The following is a 17,368-nucleotide window of genomic DNA, read 5'->3' as shown; positions in this document are numbered from 1 at the left end:
TTTCAAGAATTGCCTTTATGCCATCTCCATTGTAACAGGAAAAATGAAGCTCACGTGTTTATATTTGCATCAGACACAAGGGTCTCGAGACAATTTCTTAACAAAACCTTCATAAACCTGCAAGCATACCTGCCAACCTTGATAGAGGAAATATGTCATGCAAAGTACAATAGGTCTTTAGGGAAAGAATACAGAGCAACAGACCTCGTGACATGGACAGGAGATGTTTTCGATGCGTAGATTCAGAACAACAGGGACTCCTAAAAGGTAGGAGCAGCTAGGAAGTCTTTAACATATGCATTGACATCTTTTAATGGAGTAGGTTTGTGAGATAAATGTGTTAAAATACTGGTCCTGGGAAACAGCTATGAGTTGAATGAGTTGACAGGTCTGTATGCAATGCTCAACAGACTCCTGTAAATACACAAGTGAAACTAAGTGAGATTAGAGCTGACTCTGTGTCCAAATGTGATAATAGCCAAGACAGCTCTTCCACAGTAGAGACTGCAATAGCTCAGATTAAATATAAGTTAAACCAATGCACTGATGCATAACTTCCCTTTTACTTAAGTTTGCATGGATTCTTGAAAGAAAACAACCACTTTTCACTTTTTTCCTACCCTGCAGTAAACCAACTAGGCTGGCATTCATTATAGACACTGCAGTTTTGTTTAAGCATAATCAGAAGTGAAAAAATCAGTTACTCAACTGAATAATATTTAGATCTAATAGAGCAGTAAAATACTCCTACCTGAAGCCCATGAGTGACAAAATGCTAACATTGGTTATGCACGTCCTGACCTGAGTAAAAGAGCAAAAGTTCAAAGAAATCATCATAGGCTTGTCATTACAGCATATGAGTTAAAGACAGAAAGGGGAAAGAATCGGATCTCACTCTCACTGAACAAACATATGGCAGAAAACATAAGGAAGCATTAACACAGTGATATTCTAATATTACTTGCTAAATTTGTTTAATTTCTTTCTCCAGGATATGTTGCTGCCAAACTGGCTGTGCTTGGGTCTGGCTTTTTCAGCTTTATCAATGCCCTGAACACTGATTTAAAAAAGGAGTACAACGCAGAAAGAAGAACAAAGACCAGGTATACATTTTGTTGATCTAGAAGCACCACTGCCATTTTGAAGGAAAATCTTTATGTGTACTACTTACCCACAGAAATTTGAAACCCAAAAGCTTCCTGGGATCATGAGATTACTATAAATTCAATAACGATGCTAGTTTTCAGTGGTCCTTGAATTTTCTTTAAAGGCTACCTTTCTGGGGGAAGTAGCTTGTGAAGTGAGCCATCCCACTGTGAGAACTAAAGCCATCAGACCAGAGACATAGCTAGTCCAATACCCTGCCTCCCAGTACAGCAAAAAGCGACTGCTAGGAGAGAAGGTGCAAGAGAGAGAACCATTTAATATGTTTTCCAGTTTCCTTACAATCATATGAGTGATCCTTGCTAGTGCTTCTGATTGAATGAATTTATCCTGGATGCCAATGTAATCACCTAAAGCACTCCTCCCTCTCAACAAACCATCCTGCTCACCTCCATCCAGAGTTGCTTTTGCCTCTCCTACAGTTCTTGTGTTTTTTCTTTTTACCTCCCCTACAGATTCTGTTAGAAAGAAACAAACCAGTTCTCTTTACAAATAAGCAGGGTGCTGCACAAGTGCAGCGTGCTGCAGAGCCGCAAGCACCAGCTGCAGGAACCAGATGACTTAGGCTGGCTGAGCTTCCCCGTGTGCTCACTCCAAGGAGAACAGTGGAAATGCCCTGGAGAAGTGAGTGACCTTTGCGCTGGGCTGCGCTTCACACCCTGTCACATACTTCATATTAAACGTGGACATACAGACTGTTAGTGATGAGCTGGCATGATGCAATTTCTATGTTCTTCCTGCACTACAGTTGCTACTCCAAAATGTCTTACCCACTCACACCTGGTGCTGCTTTATTCATCATAGCATTGTTCAAGTAAATGGTGTAAACCAGTTGCAGATATTCCAACAAAGCCTTACCTTTTCTTTTCCAAAACAAGCCTACACTACATTTTTATTCAAATCCCCTATGGCAGATCAATTCCCATCCACCATCAGCAGTAGTAGTTGTATATCTAAGGTAATCAGGACAGCAGGAGGAGGAGCTGCCTTACAGAACTAACTGAAACTCTGTCTATTTTGAGCTTTAAGTTAGTGTTTTCAAAGTGCTGAAGTGATTTTGAAAGCTGAAGTCTCCAAGGAAGTGAATATGACTTTGACACATAGGTCACTTAGCCACCGTTAACCTTACTCCATTTCAGACAGACTAAAAGTATCATGTAAAGAGTGAGAGTTCTTGTTTTCTTTTTAACGTAGAATTCAGTATAGGATGTGCTTTCTTGGAAAGCTTCCTGTATTCCCCTTGTTTTATAGCCTACATCAGAAATAGCAATTTTGCCACCTTCTTTTCTTTAACAGGAGGAAAAAAACTCAACCAACCAAAACTCTGGAAGGCTTAAGATTTTTAAGGCATTTCTCCCTAGCAAAGGGTGGGTTTTTTCCCCCCCTTCCAAATGTTACTATTCAAAATATATAAAAGAAATCAATAATACAACAGGTTCAATAAAACAGCCAAAACAAAACACCTCAATGGATTTAATCAGCTTTCACTGCCTTATCTCTGATCCCATCAACCTAATCACAGTCTAGCTATTTGTAAGTATCTTTCAGGCAGAAGAGCCTAAACTAAAAGGCTTTGCATGTGTGGACATACGTGTGTAGTAGAAAGCTTACCGTTTGGACCATTTTTCACAGGAACACACATCTTTCCTTTTGGCATCAAACAAAGCCAATACAGTCCAACCTTGAATCTCTGCAAAGAGTCACTGTCAATCGCTTCAGAGAAAAATGTGGATCCACTCAGTAGAGCTGGCAGAGAGCAGCTCTGCCATGTTATCTTCCCTATGGTTCTCCAAAAGACTGCCCAAAGCATGAGGTTAAAACATCTCATCCAAAATTGGCCACCAGTAATAATGCTGTCTATTCGGAATCACTGCATATTACGCCCTCATTCTCAGACACACCTTATGAAAACGAGGTTCCAGTTCAAACACAGGCATTGAATTTCAGCTTCCTGAACCTGGAGCTTCTGAAGTTTTAATGATACAGATCTTGCTGCTTGTATAGCTTAAGAAGGTCCTTATCTATGAATTTACGCAAATCAGAGCACAGAAAGGGAACAAACCAGCAGTTAAGAGTTCTGTTTTGTTCCTGAAACCCTTTTTCAGTTGAAGCCAGTGATTCAAGTTATCTGTTACTTGAAAACACCTGAAAATAACTGTCACAATGGTATTCCAGTCATTAGGATAATCATCTTAATATTAGTTTTACTCATTCTTCCAAATAGTGCACTCTGCAGTATTCTGGTTCCAGCATGGGAAATTCGGGGCTACAAATCCATCGTATGCACGTTTGTCTTTTAACAGTACATGTAATACTCATTCCAATTGTAGCTCCTGTGTAGTTCTTTTAACTATAGTAATTACATCTAACATTAAGTCTGGACTGTAGTGACAGGACAAGGGGTAACGGGTTAAAACTTAAACAGGGGAAGTTTAAATTGGATATAAGGAGGAAATTCTTTACAAATCAACTCCAAAGATGCAATATTTGCATCCCTGTAACCAAAGATTACCCTTCAGAGAAGGAACTTTGATAATGTCCCTTTTGGACATAGAGCCTCTGCAACCCCAAAGCTGTAAAGGCTTTTCCAGAACACTCTCTCTTCTGCATTGGGAGACACTCTGCATGATGCAACTTCAAGAAAAATAAAGCATGCCCTTTGTGTTTCTTGGATGAAGAATTTAAAGCAGCAGCAGCATATCTCAGACTAAAGCAAAGCTGAGTTTAGAAGTTAGAGCACTTTGTATTCTGCAAAAGGAAAACGTAAGGGAGACAGGCTTTTGTCAGAACTCAAGACTTTGATGTCTTTTCATCTAAGAATGAACACTTTATATTGTTTTTGTTTAACAGCTTTCACTTACTTTAATCTTTGACATCTCTGGAGTTCACAGAATACTGCCAACCGCTACCGTGACATCTGCTAAGGAGGGCAGAAATAATTTGCGGGCTACTGACAGTGGCTGCAGATTGCAATACTCTGTGTTTAAACAGAGGACATGGGAAGAAAATTAGTGGCAAAAAGCTTTCCTCATCCCCACCCTCTGCTATTAAAGCATTGCACAATCTCAGCAAAAAGAACAAATCCTTCTCATTAAAAAGTAGCTTCAGAATTTAAGTGTAAATTCCCAGCTTAGCTTCTGGAAATTGGTGGGGTCTCAGTCAGACCTTTACAGAGTAAATAAATGCTACTGGGCCAAGCTTGGCTTTTGTCGCTCTCTGTGGCTTCTGTATATATGTGACTTCATCCTCACATCATTTCTGTGACTAAAACACATAATTCTCAGTAGGCAGGCAGAAAAATGAGACCTGGAGATGCCGAGGACAAAATAGCACGTCCTTCAAAAAGTGTTAACTCTGTTTTCAGGTAAGTCAAGAAGAACTTTTTATTTTGACAGTGGAGCTAGACCTACACTAAATGTTTCTAAAAATCACACCAGAAGCAAATTGCCCAAAGGAAATCAACAGAAAAAGCAGGAACTGAACTCTGACCTCCTGACCTTCGGGCTAGTACTTTAACCACAATGCCATCCTCTCCACAAAGCCATAGCGGTGGCTTTGTGGCTTTATAAGTGCTTTACAATTTCCCAAGACACGGAGGCATAGCTCTGCGTGAAACTGCTTTCAGCGCTTACTCTGTTCTTTCAGCACTTGAGTTCAAGTTGTGTATTCTCTTGAGAACCACACAGGGATATAACCCAGCCTAAGAGTTCAAGTCAACTTTGTAACTATAATTTATAAAAAAAAAAACTTTAATATATACAACAACTTTAAAATACTTACATATTTTAAAAAACCCAAACAAATATCTGAAAATAGAAGACAGTGAAAACCAGCCAACCCAACCCATTTAATCTGTACGATAACCACTGGTTTCCAAGAGCAGCTCTAAGGGAGTGGATGCAAGCGGCCTGCTTGTACATTTAGGTGATGCCGATATCCTTCTGAAGGGTGGTGTTTATTCAAGTACTGTACAACCTCAACACAGCACAGCTATTTGAAGCAACACATTCCTAAAGAGATACTTTTCAATGTCACAGCGCTGACTAAAGGCGAGCGTACTTCAGCAAGCTGGTTAAACTCTTGCATACGTCCAGTCAAGGAGGGAGTTTGTAAGTCTCTGCATAATCCAACTCCAGGACCTATGACTGCCTCAAGCACTAACTGGATGCGTGCATTGTACAGTAAGGCTCAATGATCCGCCACCTGCAGTGCAGCCTGCTGAATTATTTAGCCTCTACTGGTTCATAACTTACTTTCTAAGAGTTTTAGTTAAACTGCAAACTTCCTATCTGAGTCCTTTACAAACCCTCTTCTCTCATTAAGCTGGGAATGTGACTGCTCTCCAGCATACACCACTGTGAAGAAAGGAAGCTTCTCGAGTTAAGACATGAGCCTGTCAAGCAATTCTATTTCCAGTATGCACATGCTGAATGCTGTTATGAATCCAGATCTTCCAATGTATAACCAAAAGGGTTTACAGCTACTAAAATGTGACTCATGCATTGCACATTTTCTTTAAATAGGGTCAAGGATGATGGGTTCTGGAGGAAAGAGATACCTTACCACTGTTTAAAACATCTCTCAATAAGCTAAAATATCCAAAGAATCAATACTTAAATGGGGTTTATTTGGTTTGTACTTTGCTAATAGAGTGAGTCGCTATCCAAACAGATGCTTTCTGAAAGAGACCTTTCTTAGCCTCTGGTGCTGCAGACAGTGGTGTAATGTACTAACCCACTGATCCACGCTGCCTTCAATTTTCTTTGATGCCTACTATTTTTCACACTCCGAAGCATAATGTTAACCTTGCAAGTGCAGTATCTATTTCTGACATAGTTACCTCCTGCAATTTATTTGGGCAAATTTTCTAAAGACAGTACTTTACACATGGAGACCTTCTACAGGCAGACAGTGCCAAAAATAAATAAATAAGCAGATAAATAAATGTCAACCTTTAAATCTCATTTTGAAGACAGACCATGTTATCTCATCAGCTGGAGACTACATCAATGGTTGTGACTTAGCGGCTTTATAAAATGTTCTCTGAACCTCAGATGAAAGGCACGTCATACAGGAAAAATAGTGTGTGCAGGAAATACACATTGTATATCTACAAAATGGGCCATATCCCACTGCCATTAAAATTGATGGGAGTTTTGCCATTCACTTCAATGGGATCAGCAGCAGTATATAAAGATGAATTGGCTATAAGCGCACACACTGGCGTTTTATGGGCGTGACAATATAAAAGCCCTGTGTGAAGTATTGAAATGAATTATAACAGTACTGGGTATGTCAATCTTCCTTTTTCTACCTTCAGTTTCTGTACCAGGAACATTAAACATTTCCCTGGTTACCCATAGAATCACAAGAATTACAGATAAAAAAGTATTATTAAGTCTACCTCCTGCCAACACAAAATTATTCCTCCCTGTACCTTTTCTAATCCTCTGTGCAGTCAACTTCTACACCACTCAAATGTTCTGGCATCTCTTCCTCCCTGTAAAGAGTTATTCCATCAGCTACTTAATCACACACTCTGCCAAGCTGGATTTTTCCTACAAAATAAATCAACAAAAGTGAAAAAAAAACCCCAAACTCTACCAAAAGCCCATGATGTATCACTCAGAATTTCCTCTCACTTCATTTTGGGACAACTAGATATACACTTTTTGAGAACCCTATCAGTTACCCATTCCCCTGCTTTTCAGAGCCCACCACATCCAAATGCAGGCAATAGTACCTGCTCATTCGTCTCACACCAGAAGCAGGCAGGGAGATGAACTCTCAGTTAGTTCTTGGAATCTTAAGTAGTGTAATTCCAGAACTGCATTCCAGTGGAGACAAATAACCTGAAATCTTTGAGGTGAAGCTTGCAGTTTATGGCAGGCATAATGGAAACTCACCAAAGCAGGGAACTGACAATATGGGAGACCCTTTCCAATAGTACGTTCACAAGGCTGACACACAACACCACATCCTTTGATACAGGCAGTCCTTATTTTGTCAGCCAGACAGAATGAGGAGTTCGGGGGCACAGTTGTTTCCAGGCAAAATCCAATGAAATGTTTACTGTAGAAACCACCATTTAATTCCCAGTAATACACACATGCTTGTCTAACAGTTCTCAATAAGGCTAAATTCATTAAAAAATGAAGCTATCACTACATTATTACTTTCATGTCATTCCTTGTGCTTATTGCCTTCTTAGCACACTTCTGGGCTTTTTACCTTGTCTTAGAGTGGAGAGCACCAACCTCCTTCCTCTTTTAGAGTAGGATGTTTAATAAGCACTGAGTATGTTAGAAAAGGCAAAAAGGTCATCAAAAAAATACATGCTACATTTTTATGCGCCTTCAAATCAAGGGACATTGTGCAGGTTAAGATGCTGCAAGAGCATCTACTCAGAGATGGAATTTTTGCCTTGTTAGTCTGTGCCATACTGAAGTACATCAAAAGATGGTTTGAAAGCCATTTATTCACAGATTCTCACTGGAAAAAGGCATGCATTTCTAGAGATCTTCCCACCAGCAAAGAAAGTTAATGGAGATAAAGGGAGTATCAGGAGTTGCATCAGGGCCCATCTGGCACAGGTACTGCTATAAAAGTATTACACCAGAATACTATGGTGACCAAGAGACAGTTAACTCAAATCTCTTTTGACTCCCTGGGAGAGCTACTCAAGATGCTGCATGCCTCTTGCTTATTTTGACTGCTTTATTTGATTAGCCTTGTCAGAGTAAGGTCAGGCCAAACAGTTATGGTCACTAAAGATGAAAGCCATCCATCAGGGAAGCATCATTTTGGAAAGGACAAGGTAACAACATTGCTAATCAGCTGAAGCACTAGATTCATTTGAATTTGTGCTGCCTTCTAGTGCTTCTATCTCCTGTAACAAGACTTATTTCTGCAACAACTTTTGGAGAACTTCTTTCTATGGAATTTATTATTACCTGTGGATTTAGAGTAGCAGATCCATTTCCTCTTCCTCTGAGACCATGAAGGGTTACATCACCCTGACACACTGGTAAGTCATAATGGTACTGCAATGTCTGTAGGAACATCACACAGTGAAACAGTAAGAAAATGTTTACGTGGATTACCAGCCTCAAACACAGCTGTAGGGAGTGGAAATTCTTCAGTGAAATACAAAGACCAACACAAAACCCTGGTTTATGTTCCATCCCTTCCTTGCAACAGTAGTTGTGACTTTCTGGCTGAAGCATGTTATTTTGGTACCACCTGAAACACATCTTTTAAATGGAGCCATGGGAGCTCTATGATGCTTGCCCCTGGTGAAAGCTATGTACAACTACTAAGAAAAGAAAAACCTTCTAAGACTATTAGACCTCGACCTCAAATCTTAAGAGGCAGCCAGGAAGATCAGCCAATGAAAGCATTTTCTGACAAATGTCTCATGATTGCTATGATCTATCTTATAAAAACCTATCTTTAGCCAAGAAACATATGGTGGGGACACAGCAGCACCATCTAAAAGCTAAGACAAGTGACTGTGTGTGCCCTGTGCTCTCTGATTCAAGTTTGACAAATTCATAACTGAGAACTTTAAGTTTCGCTTTTACCTGGAAGCTAAGAGACGACCAATAGCTGCTGCTCAAGATCACCCTGGAAGAGTCTCATTTGTAGCCAATATTGCATCAAGTTCAACTATCTTACCAGTAAGCCATATTCTACTACAGAACAGACTATTTAAGCCAGATCAGATTGTCAATCTTTCCTCTCAGAAAACCAATGTTTCCGATAGGAACACTGCCATTCATTTTGCAAGAAACAGGTAGCCATGCTCTATTTAAATGCTCACAGAAAATTTAAACACCCTGCAAATTTAAAGCGAGCACCCTGCAGTTTCATGATTGATGTTCTCAGAAGACATTTTCCTCCTAAGATATCCAGACGAACTAAGGGGCATCTCTCATCCCAGCACAGGTAACAGACTCTCTGCCCAAGGAATGCTCGTTTCCACCCAGACACTCACAGACCTTTCCCTGTGCAGGATGCATCATTGCTGCTCTTCCAGGTTTAAAGCCACGACATCTCTTCCCCAGTAATACACATTTTTCTTCCACTGGTGTAGCTTTGATCTTTCTGCGTGTGCTTCAAGTTCTCTTTGCACATCTTACTAAGAAAGCCAAGTGTTCATTAGTCCCCTACTTGACTGTAACAGTCCACAGCCATTTGTGTGTAATCTGTTTTTCCACTCTGTTCCACAGGGGAGAATGCTTTTGGCAAGCCGTAATCGAATTGTGTCAGATGTAACTGAATAAATGATAAAATCTGGCACATACGGAAGCTGCCTTTAGAGAAGGCCTCTATTTGTTACTGTGCCACCTCCAAAAAACTAACAGGGAAATGGCTTTTGGAATGTTTGAAAAGGGAATGGCAGAAAAGCAGGATAGTATTTCAGCTCCAATTCTCTCTGCTGCCTCTGAAGTACACTGGCACTGATGAGTGCGATACATATGATGGAGAGTATTTAAGCAGTACTTAAATCCAACAAAAATAGTCATTTTTTCCCTCATCTTGCTTACCCTGGGGCTGCAATTTCCTCTAAGCCAGATTGACTTATTTGCTACCCCATTTCCATCAGTGCTGCTTGTCAAAGAGGAGACTGGACATAGTAAGGAATTCAACTACAATTCCCTGGAAGAAAGGTGTAAAAAGGGAAAATGTTACCGCCTAGTCCTTAAGGTGAGCAGAAGTCACCTTAGGACATCAGAAGCATCTAAGAGGTGCCTGAACAGACACAAACCATTTCAAGAAGTACCCTTGAGTAGACGCTGCTTCCCAACATGAGCAAACTTTGCCCCTTACTTCTACAGGTATGCCACCCATCCTTTCTGCTTTTCACTTCTCACCCCTCTTCTCTGACATGCACTTACCATACCACCAGCATCAGCCAAAATTGATTAGAACAGAAGAACTCCACAGTACTCTGGACTAGCATTCACCTGCTGCAAGGCAAAAGAAATCACTCCTTAATTAGCCTCATTTTTACCTCCCTTTTGGGTGAATTTTCAGACTAGTTAAAAAGAAACTCCAGGAGATCAGCAAGGGGTTACGCAGAACACAGTGCAGCTTTTACATACACTGGGAGGCTTTGCTGCCTAATTTAGGTCTCATGCAGTACAGTTCACAGGGACTCAACCATATGCTGAAATTGAGCAAAGTTCCATTTTCAAAGACCCCTTTGTTCTTTCTGTGATTACCTAGACCACGTTCTCCTCAGCCATTCAGTTTAACTACATATTTTAATTCCATCCCTGAGCAAGTTACATTCTTGGCTTTCCATTTCAATTTCCACAGGGCAAATAAAACTGATGGAGAGCATTCTGACAAAGGTATTGTTATTTCATCCCGCAGCCTGAGATGACTCCAAACCTGGATATTACATTCAACGTTTCTGGGACAGATGCTGTTTGTTAGGTCTTTTCATAGGAACACAATATCACCTGCATACATTAGTAACTTCTGTGCCTCAAATTGCATGTGCTTTATATCCTCAAGTTTTCAGAAACACTGCTGACTGTTACTACAGAGACACCTCAAAGATTTTCATCACAAAGTAGGGGAACGAATAACCAGGGAAGCTGGGGCAGAGTACCTTATCCATTGATTTCCTTCAGTAAAATGTGGACCAGCAGGACACCATTGTGAGAGCCAACCCTCCAACCCATCCTCTTCCTAGTCCCAGAAGCCTGAAGAACCAAAGCTACTGCTTAGGATCAGCATCTGCTTTTAGGCAACTAAAGTCTTCCTCAGCGCAGGTGCTATGCCTCTAAACAGTACCCTCTCATTGCCCTAGTCACTATGGACAAGATCTTCCCAGCAGCCACAATGCTCAGAGGAGGAACAAATGCTGAGCGCTCCATGACCATGGGTGTACTGACAAAGTACTACTGTGAATGCAAAGTCGAGGCTCAGCAATGTAATGAAGTGAGCAGAGAATAAAGACAGTGAAAAGTCAACTGAATTTTTCAGAGATAAAAGGCAGCTCAGTCACAGCTGTAACAAGTATTTGTGAGCTCACAGCAAAAGAATCACTGGAGAAACTAATGTAGAACTACTGCATTTCCGGGGTGGTTACATGGAGGTACTTACAGGAGACCTCATGTAGTCAGCTTCATTCCTGCCTTTGTTAATGAGGTGCAGAATCACCTGTTTGGTAGTTTTTCCAGTACTTACAAGTTGATGTTCTTTTGCATTCAGGAAAAAAAAAAAAAATCAAATATGCATTAACAAGTCTCATTTGTGATTGCAAAAATACATAATTACATATACAGAGATGTACACCCAAATCATGAAATGTATAAACGTGCACAGCCTCACGCATTTCCACACAAACAACTCATCTGCCAGAAAAAAAACCCCAAACTACTCCTTAAAACATCATTCCTTAAAAACAATCTGTATAAGCTTCAACCAGAGAAAGGCCTCCTCTTCGCTCCCAAAAGGATGAAAGGGCTCCATTCTACTTCAAGACACGCATCTGACATGATACATACACCATTACACAATCCACTCACAGGCATAACTCAAGCACTGCTGGATCAAAAGTTCTTACATCTAAACCACAGGCATGTGGATACACATGAATATGTCTACATATTTATTCACATCATTATGTAGCAGAATTGAGGGAACCCATAAACATCAGAACATGTTTGCAGTGGGACTCCTTTTCCTCACACACCACAGATAAATGCTAGTGAATTCGTCATGTCCTAGCTCGGTGGATAAGCCACTTCTCCAGGCTGCCTGTTCTGCTCGTCGTGACTGTAATTGTGTAACAAAACTCTCTGCATACTGTGCTATTATTGTGGTTATTAATCATTCTGCTTCTGTTTCAAATACGTGCTCTAGAGACTGCTGGATATACTGCATTATGCCACGAAATTCTATGAAATGGGTACCAAAGCTAAACACACCTAAATCCACTGTTTTAAGGACATGTCAACATAATTTACTCTTCAATTTATGTTCTTTTGTAAGCTCAAAAATATAAAAAAAACCCAGAAAAAGCTGTTGTCGATACAGCTGCTGACCTTTGCAACTGTGAGCAAAAGACAGTTTTTAACCAGTAAACAACTTAGCAAATATGAAACCTGTGCTTGGAATAGTCAGTGCTTAAGATGACAGACTCTGCATACAAATCAGTTCTTACAGAAAAACAGGTTTCTAGATGTGTTTGAGAGAGAATGCAGGATTTCCGTGACTTCAGACCGTTGAAACCATTTATTTTAAAACATGATGTATTAAAATCAAGTAATTAAAAATACCCAAATGCAGAAAACAAAGCCAAGTGCAAAACCCCACCACATCAGGCTCCTGTTCTTGGAATACAAATCCATTTAAAAGCACCACCTTGAAAATAATACAAAGCTCTGTTGACTTCATAAGGACTTCACAAAGGCCCACAGGTCCACACTGGAAGACACATTCAGCATTTTTAGCTAAACTAAGTGTCTAGCTATCCTTTTATTAGGCACCAGCTGATACAAAACGGCAATGCTCTAAATTCAGTTGCCTTGGACATGCTCATATACACATATTATATTAGAAATCAACGTTCATTTATCACATATCCCTTATAAAAACTAACAGGCACCAGATGGACTACACTTTCTTTAATTTAGCTACGTACATTGGACCCCATGCTCTCCCTTTCTCTGGGAGAACCAGAAGTTCATGCTGTTGCGTACCACTGAGAAAACTGAATTCGTGAGAAACAGCTTTGGCCATTTCACTTATATCTACAGGCATAACATTACTGCAGGAGTTCAGAATGAGATTTATTACATCACTGTTTTCTGCCTTTGAGAGCGTGCACGTAGAATAGACCAACGATCCACCAGGACGCAAGGCTTTAATAGCAGACCTGCAAATAATGGGAAAAAAAAAAAATCAGATCAACACAAGATGTGACATACTGGTGATATACAGCGAGAACGGAATGTGCAATGGTCCTAGGACAGCACTGGGAAGGGGGGGGGAACATCTAAAGATTTATAAATCTAGAGTTATAAATAGGTATAAGTGACTGACAAACATCACGTTGCCCAAAGAAGTGACAAAGGCTTCAGCCCTGGCAGTGTTCAAGACCAGGTTGGATGGAGTCTTGGGTGACATGGTCTAGTGTAAGGTGTCCCTGCCAATGGCAGGGGAGTTGAAACTGGATAATCTTAAAGTCCTTTCCAATCCAAACCATTCTTTGATTCTATGAAAATGTTTTTACAGTATATAATTGACAGTTCAGAAAACTACCCGCAATGCATTTTTGCTTTCCCCTTTATTAATGTAATTTCAGTTAACTGAAGGTATTTTTATATACAACAGTGACAAGCAGAAAGCAGCATCCATTCAGAGTTGCAAAATAGACTTCAAACATTTATATGCACAGCACAACTGTAAAAATGCTGCAACTGGTGCATACAAAATGGGTTCCACCACATCAAAAGTGCTAATCAGATCACACAAGCTAGCTCCTTGTGTGAACAAATCTCAGAATGCACAGTTGAAGTAGTAGCCTGAACTCATTACTGGGCTGTACCTTTACAACCATTTCTGCAAATGCTGCAACTTATATAGCAGGTAAGAGGACTCGGGGGTTTCACTGAGCCACTGCTTTTCGACCCGATTTCCTACGGAAATATGATTTACCAGATCACACTGTCTTCTTATTTGCCTTTCACCTATTAACCTGTTGACAAATTTTGACTAAACAAAAGCAAAACAGTGGCTTAAGATTTTAAGTATCCTGAAAGCTTCATGACTGGCGGACAGACAGACAGAACAGAGTGTTTTTTTCCACTTCCTCACCGAAAGCGAGTTTAAGCAGACTGCTTACTTTCCATTAAAGCAGATCTGCAAGGTCCATTTTCAGACAGATAAAATACAACCTATGAGAGTACAGAAACAAGACGTGCAGTCCATATTCAACTACTGCAACTTCTAAAAGAGTAAGGAGAAAAATCCCAAGATCTTGTACCGCAGAAGAACATTCTTCAATTCTGGTACCACCACGTAACTGAAAGGGGAAGCTCCACTAAAAGTTCATTTGCTACAGAAATGCTCTCTTAAGATAATCTCTTTTAATCAGACATTTTGGAGCCCTCAGGGACATAGTGACTCAAAGAATGAATTGTAAGCTAAACAGATCACCTCCCTGCTCCTGGAAAACAGATACTACTGTTTTCCAGTATCATATTAAAGCAGGTATCACATTAAAATACAACTGTTCCCAACCCAAAACTTCTTTTGTTTAAAAACCAAGAGAATCTGATCAAGTGAATGATGTTACTCAGCTTGTAAATAGCAGAGAGACAACAAGGTGGGCGCTCAGGGGACTGCAAGTGTGTCACCGGGAATTTAGTAAGTGCGTGAGGGCAAGGCAGATACTGGAAGCCCGGACTCGTGGAGCACAGTGACACATAATCAAGCTGTATGGCCAGACACTGAATAATCTTGGATTGCTATGTATTACTGATAATACTGCATCATTGTTTTCCCCTCTCAAAAAAAAAAAGGAAAAAAAAAAAAATCTAAGGGAAAAAGAAACCAGTAGCTCCTCATGCTGAGAACTTGCCAACTGTGATATCTCAACAAGAACAATTGAGAAAGGAAAGGAGAAAATACAAGGGGAAAGAGATAACTCCTTTCAACAGGATTGGGCCTTTTCAGGAAAAGGATCGATAAAGAAAAACCTCATCAGAAGCAGGACCAAAGCAGATCACAGATCAAAGCTACTCTGAAAGTCTTGTCCAAAGTAAGAAGGAAATACCAGGAAAAATGACTCTTTCAGACAGATATAATACAACTCTCTTCACTTTCCCCGGGTGAACTCCTATGTATTATACCAAATTTGTTTCTCTGTGGAGTGCACACGTTATCTTGCACATTTCTTCTGAGTCCTGGTTACGTTAACCAGCAAGCCAAGTACATATTTTACTGCAGTCTATACTACTCCAATTTTAGTTAGCATAAAAGAACAGAACTCTTTCAACTTGCAATGTTCAAAGAAAAATCAGTGTTTAATGCCTTTGTTGTACTGGATTGCGAGCAGATGGCTAGCACATTTAGCTAAAGTGAGTGAGCTGCTCAAGTACAGCCTGTTACAGGTGAAGAACAGGTTACACAGTACTCAGGTAGTCTGAATACCTTCACAAAACTGCAAGCTTATCTCAGACCCCTAAGTAGCTTTTTGAGAGCCTGAGAAGATGTTTAAGAATGTTTTAGACACAGGCTGATACAGGACATTACAATGCCACCTTGAGACAGTAAACCAGAGCGTGTGTCGTTCCAAAATCACTTCCAGATCTTATTTCCTAAAATTCTGCAGTTGCCAGCATTCATTTGAACTGCCCAGCTCCAGATACTCACCCTTCTTCCCCTCTGTATCCCAACACACATATACTTCTTAGCAGGCTACAAAAGCAAAAGAACTGGACCTGAGGACCGCAACTGTCTCCACTGTCTCTCTAGCTGCCTCCTTGTCTGCAGCTGTCCTGCTGTGGCTGCAGCTGCCCATTTAACAAGCTAGCAGGAGAACTGTGCACTGATTCCTTGTCTCCTTGACCTCATATCGGCTCTGGAAAACATAAAAGCATTTTTTTCCCCATGTCGCTTGCTTTTTAACTTTCACATTAGAACTCAAAAAGACCAGACCTGAAGTCTAAATGTGCTCTCAAAGTTGAGCTGATCTGCACAGTATTATTAGAAACCACCTTCTTTACTGATTTTGATAGACTATCCCCTGCAGCTACACGTTTTCTATGCATACAGGAATGCTGAGCCACGAGAGAGCGGCCAGTTGGCTTGAAAACGTGAAAATGCTTTTGCAATACAGTCAAGAAGTACTTTTAGCATACCTGGTAACTTTACTCACAGAAGCCGGTAACAGCAACTGCTTTCTTACCTATAAGAGGGATACTACATGAAACAAGAAAGACAGTATTTTTACCATGTAAAAGTGGGAAAGGTAAAAGGTATATACCAAAGTAGATATCGCTATAGCTTACAGGGTTAAAAGCCTGGACACTCACTATGAGTCCTATTCTTACCATATATAAAGTAACAACCATTCAAGATAACACTTTCAAAGGCACCATGCTCCGACAGCTGAGTCACTGAGGCAGTGATTCAGAGGAAAGAGCAGCACGGGTTTCTAGACAAAATCCCCAAAATCTCACATCAAAACCCCCTACTCTAAGCCTCCTTAGCCTGGGAATCTTCACTGGCCATGACCCAGAAAGGTCAGGCTGTTCAGTGCAATTATCTTTATTCTGAACCCAAGTGGTGAATTAAACTATCTAAGGAGGATTACTTTACACTGCAAGGTTAATCAATGTATCTATCCATCTTGTCAAGTTCAGCAACAGTTGTTTCACTGGCTGTGTTCAAAGTCAACCAACCGCCATCCCTGATTAAGCTGTGTTTGGCTTTTGATAAACCTGCACTGAGCTGCAAAATTCAAAGTGAAGAAGTGCTGGGCTCAAAGTCATAAAGGTGACACTGTGCTGGGCTAAGCAGATTCAGGGAGTTTGATCCCCTCATCATCAGCATGACAGAGGATTCATTCATAACAGAATCTGTTCAAATAAAACTGAGAAACCGGTCTTCCTTCATAAGCAATGGATGAAAACAAGCTTATCCAAGGGATAGGTTGGAGCTAGAGTATAAGTTGCAGACATCGAGCAGAACCCACTACTGCTAAAATGACTCCATGGTCCAGAATGCAAGATTCCTTTTGTATTAGACATCTTGATTATCCCTCAAATTCCTACTTAAAGCTCAACTCTTAGCTGAAGCAATTTGGTGCCTACTATAAGGTACTTTGTAACTTCCAAATGTGGGCTCCAAACCTAGAATGATTGAAAGGATGCTAGGGCAAAAGACCCTAAAATATTTCCTCACCTTCTTCTTATTACAATACATTGTTTAAAAATAAAATACATCACTTCAATATAATTAATCTGCAGTTATTTTTCTTTCAGTGGTACAATGTTTATTAAAGAACTAGAACTTTCAGTCTCAATATAAACCTAGTTATACTCGATTTCATAATTTTAAATTCAGCTAGATACATTTACCATAATGAATTTTACATGTTGCGGGCACTAATACTGCAAAGTTTCAAGGTTCATATAGAGAAATGTAAGAACACATATTAAAAGCATAGGAAACTTTT

The 17,368-nt window shown here is 40.2% G+C and overlaps 1 protein-coding gene across 12 annotated transcripts in view; it reads right to left on the bottom strand.

Moving 5' to 3' along the window:
* Positions 1-17,368, bottom strand: part of NSUN3 (NOP2/Sun RNA methyltransferase 3) — a 97,095-nt gene that overhangs the window by 65,875 nt on the left and 13,852 nt on the right. For 7 of the 12 annotated variants that reach the window (XR_010612077.1, XR_010612078.1, XR_010612074.1 and 4 more), the window contains exons 6-10: positions 12,982-13,060; positions 11,284-11,378; positions 10,065-10,136; positions 9,714-9,825; positions 8,118-8,216 (exon numbers count right to left, since the gene is read on the bottom strand). Coding sequence is in view for 2 of the 12 variants with exons in the window: in XM_065676041.1 (XP_065532113.1) it covers positions 12,799-13,060 (262 nt within the window). In the remaining 10 variants the exon portion in view is untranslated. Of the gene's footprint in view, positions 1-760; positions 802-4,067; positions 4,142-6,678; positions 6,723-8,117; positions 8,217-9,713; positions 9,826-10,064; positions 10,137-11,283; positions 11,379-12,388; positions 13,061-15,582; positions 15,770-17,368 lie in introns of those variants that run through there. The other 5 variants (XR_010612080.1, XR_010612082.1, XR_010612081.1 and 2 more) reach the window with 5 other exon arrangements.

Source organism: Lathamus discolor, chromosome 4 (assembly GCF_037157495.1).
Source record: "Lathamus discolor isolate bLatDis1 chromosome 4, bLatDis1.hap1, whole genome shotgun sequence".
Classification (NCBI taxonomy): Eukaryota; Metazoa; Chordata; class Aves; order Psittaciformes; family Psittacidae; genus Lathamus; species Lathamus discolor.
Note: the sequence above shows the minus strand (reverse complement) of the source record. Positions and strands in the feature narration are given on the sequence as shown.